The following is a 3,349-nucleotide window of genomic DNA, read 5'->3' on the forward strand; positions in this document are numbered from 1 at the left end:
GGTGTCTCTGGCACCCAGGGGTCCTGCCCCACACCCTGCGGTGTCTCTGGCACCCATGGATCCATTCCCACACTGGAGTTCCACTGCCATACAACTGGTACCCACCCAGGATGTCCCTGCCATGTCCTTGGCACCCAGGGGTCCTGCCCCACACCAGGGTCCTCCCTGGCACACATGGATTCATCCCCGTGGCGTGGTGGCCCTGCCATGCACCTGGCACTCCTGAATGCAGAGCTGCTCCTACCTCCCTGTGGATGCTGAGGCAGGGAAGAGTGCTGGGGACCGAGCAGTGTCCCCGGCCCGGGACTGGCAGGGAAGGAGCCACAACGTGTGGCAGCCCAGATCCACACTGCCAGGAGCAGAGGAGTCAGGATGGGGATCAGCTCCCCAAGCACCTGCTGGATGCTGCCCATGCCCAGGGCTCCGAGAGCGGCTGATTCCCTGCCTGGGGTCTCTGGGGCTGATTCCCTGCCTGGGGTCTCTGGGGCTGATTCCCTGCCTGGGGTCTCTGGGGCTGATTCCCTGCCTGGGGTCTCTCTGCCTGCTTCCTTGGCTCAGAGCCCCGAGTTTCTCCTGGTGAGGAGCACACAGGTGAATTTTCCATCACATGAGGGTTGTGGCTCTCCAGTCCTGGGATGCTCCACTCACCGTCTCCGAGGGGTTTGTGCCTCCATGGGCTGAGCTCCCACCCATCATCATCATCATCCTTCAGCAGAGCTCCCTCCTCTCTCCCAGCCCGGAGCAGCACAGGTCAGTGGGCACCCAGAGCCAGCACCTCGGGAAGGGGAGGAGGAGGGCAGAAAACAAAACGCTGATGGATTGTAAAGCTATTGAAGTGCCAGCGAGTAAACTCCATATTTTTAACGGCATTTAAATGCCTGCAAGCAGATTAATAAGGTCTAGGTAATAGCAGCACCAGTCTATATTTATTCTATCTTAAACGCCAGTTTGTCAGGCTGTATTAATATTGATGGTAAGGCTTGGATTGAGGACAGGAAACGCTGGGACTTCACTTTATCTCTCCCAAACAGGCTGCTCAGCCCCTTTATCAGGGCTGCGGCTGCGGCAGCAGCTGCCTCTTCAAGGGCTCAGCGCATCCCCTCTCCCCCCCCCCCCCCCCTCCCTCTTTTTAATCAGAGGAGGAGAAGTTGCTGGCTTGATCGTTCCATTTTTATCTCTTTTATTTACTCCATTTTCATGTCTTTCAGTGCATATTTTATTCCCATCAAGGCAGGACCATTGATAGCTTAAGCTGCGTCCCCCCCGGCTCCCTCCATGAGCCTGGCTGGGAAGGACGAGGGGTAATTACCAGGAAAGAGCCCTCCCCGCCGTCCCCTCCTGCCCCACGGCAGCCACACGCAGAGTGTCCCCCCAGGAGGGGCTGAGCTGCCATTTGGGGGGTCCGGGGGGAGCAGCCACTCCTGACCCAGCCTTGGGGGACCCCAGCCCCTCCAAGTGCTGTCAGTGCTGCTGCAGAGGGTCCTGTGCCCACTGCCACCCTCATCCCACCCCATCCTGCCCCGCTGGGCACCCCAAAAACTCCTTCAGTAGCTGCGGGGCTCCCCGGGGCTCTGCCAGGTGGGGAGATCCCGCTGGAGTTCCCACCCCGGAACCTCCCGTGGGCCGAGGCCAGGCTGAGGACAAACCCGTTTTCCTCCTGAATATTCCCCAAAGCCCAGATTCCTGCCTGGCTCTTCCCTGGCAGCATTTGAAATGCAAAGTGCTCTGGGTCTTGATTAATGCTACAAATCATCCAGCTGGGGAGCAGCCGCGTGGCTGGGGCGCTCCCCAGGCCTGGAATATTCAAACTGTGCAGCCCTTCCCCTGCAAGGGTGGGAAAAGTGATGCAGAGGGAATTTGCACATGATTTCAGATGGGCTAGAGCGCTGGCTCCGCGGGTAATGAATGCAAAATAATCATAATAAATGCTAATTGCGGCAGGAGGGAGGCAGCCTGGCGTGGGGTTTGGAGATAGGCTGGAAAAATCCTTGTGGAGAGCAGGGCAGGCTGGATGGACACGGGGTAGCCTGGGGGTGCTGGGTGTCCCGGGGATGCCCAAGGATGCTGAGGGTCCGTGGGATGCAGGGGGATGAGCACAGGGACACGCAGGAACGCTGGGTGCTGTGTTCATGTGCAGGACAGCCCATCTCCCACCCCCAAAGCCTTGTTCCCACATGACCCTGGTGGGGACGTGCTGGGAGAATCCCTGTCCTCTCTCCACAGTGGCTGGTGGCTCCCAGGGCTTTGGGCACCGTGACTGGAGCAGCTCCTGCTCCCATCACCCTCCAGCAGTGGCAAAGCGAATAAGTTGAATTTAACAGCCATTAGTCCTGGAAACATCAAAGGGCTCCTCTGCCGGAAAATGAAAATCCTCATTAACTAATAAAAAGCCCATCGCTCACTCTGCCTTTAATATAATTAACACCAGCCAAGACTTCAATTAAGGTTTTATCCAAACTTCAAAATGCCACTCTCCCTCTCTCTCTCTCTCTCTCTCTCTCCCTGCCATAATCACGGTGGGCACAGCAGCTCCAGCCTTCCCTGGAATAATCCAGCCTCCCCTGGGATCCTCCAGCCTTCCCTGGGATCCTCCAGCCTTCCCCGGGATCCTCCAGCCTTCCCGGGGATCCTCCAGCCTTCCCCGGGATCCTCCAGCCTTCCCTGGGATCCTCCAGCCTTCCCCGGGACCCTCCAGCCTTCCCGGGGATCCTCCAGCCTTCCCCGGGACCCTCCAGCCTTCCCCGGGGTCCTCCAGCCTTCCCTGGGATCCTCCAGCCTTCCCTGGGACCCTCCAGCCTTCCCTGGGATCCTCCAGCCTTCCCTGGGATCCTCCAGCCTTCCCGGGGATCCTCCAGCCTTCCCGGGGATCCTCCAGCCTTCCCCGGGACCCTCCAGCCTTCCCTGGGACCCTCCAGCCTTCCCGGGACCCTCTGGCCGCGCACACGCGGGGGCAGCGTCACGGCCGAGGCTGCGGTGTGAACATCCCGAATAGGAAATGTTTGTCCTTGGCAGGAGCCGGGGGTTGTGTCGGGTGCCTCTGACTTCAGCAGGGAAGAATGCTGCCGGGAGGGAGCGGGACGAGGGGCGGTGGGAACGGGCCAGTTCTCACCACCCTCCTCCCTGCGGAGCCCGGCCCGGCAGAGCTCCTCTCGCTCCAGGGATGGGGAGGTCAAGGGATGGCAGAGCTCACAGGGATGTGTCAGCCTGATCCTCGGCAGCATCCCGGGAGTGTGGAGGCGGCCCCGAGCCAGGACATATCGGAGGGACGCCTGAATTCCCCAGGGATGCAGGAATGCTGAGTGCCTCGGGGATGTGCAGGGATGCGGGGATTCTGAGTTCCCAGGGATGC

The 3,349-nt window shown here is 60.2% G+C and overlaps 1 protein-coding gene across 4 annotated transcripts in view; it reads right to left on the reverse strand.

Annotated features, from left to right (window-relative positions):
* Positions 1-1,077, reverse strand: part of LOC117245022 (sericin-1-like) — a 10,457-nt gene extending 9,380 nt beyond the window's left edge. For all 4 annotated transcript variants that reach the window (XR_004499151.1, XR_004499150.1, XR_004499149.1 and 1 more), the window contains exon 1: positions 649-1,077. Coding sequence is in view for 1 of the 4 variants with exons in the window: in XM_033517316.1 (XP_033373207.1) it covers positions 649-705 (57 nt within the window). In the remaining 3 variants the exon portion in view is untranslated. The remainder of the gene's footprint in view (positions 1-648) is intronic.
* Positions 1,078-3,349: the final 2,272 nt, after the last annotated feature.

This window comes from Parus major, chromosome 11 (genome assembly GCF_001522545.3).
Source record: "Parus major isolate Abel chromosome 11, Parus_major1.1, whole genome shotgun sequence".
In the NCBI taxonomy this organism is placed as follows: domain Eukaryota; kingdom Metazoa; phylum Chordata; class Aves; order Passeriformes; family Paridae; genus Parus; species Parus major.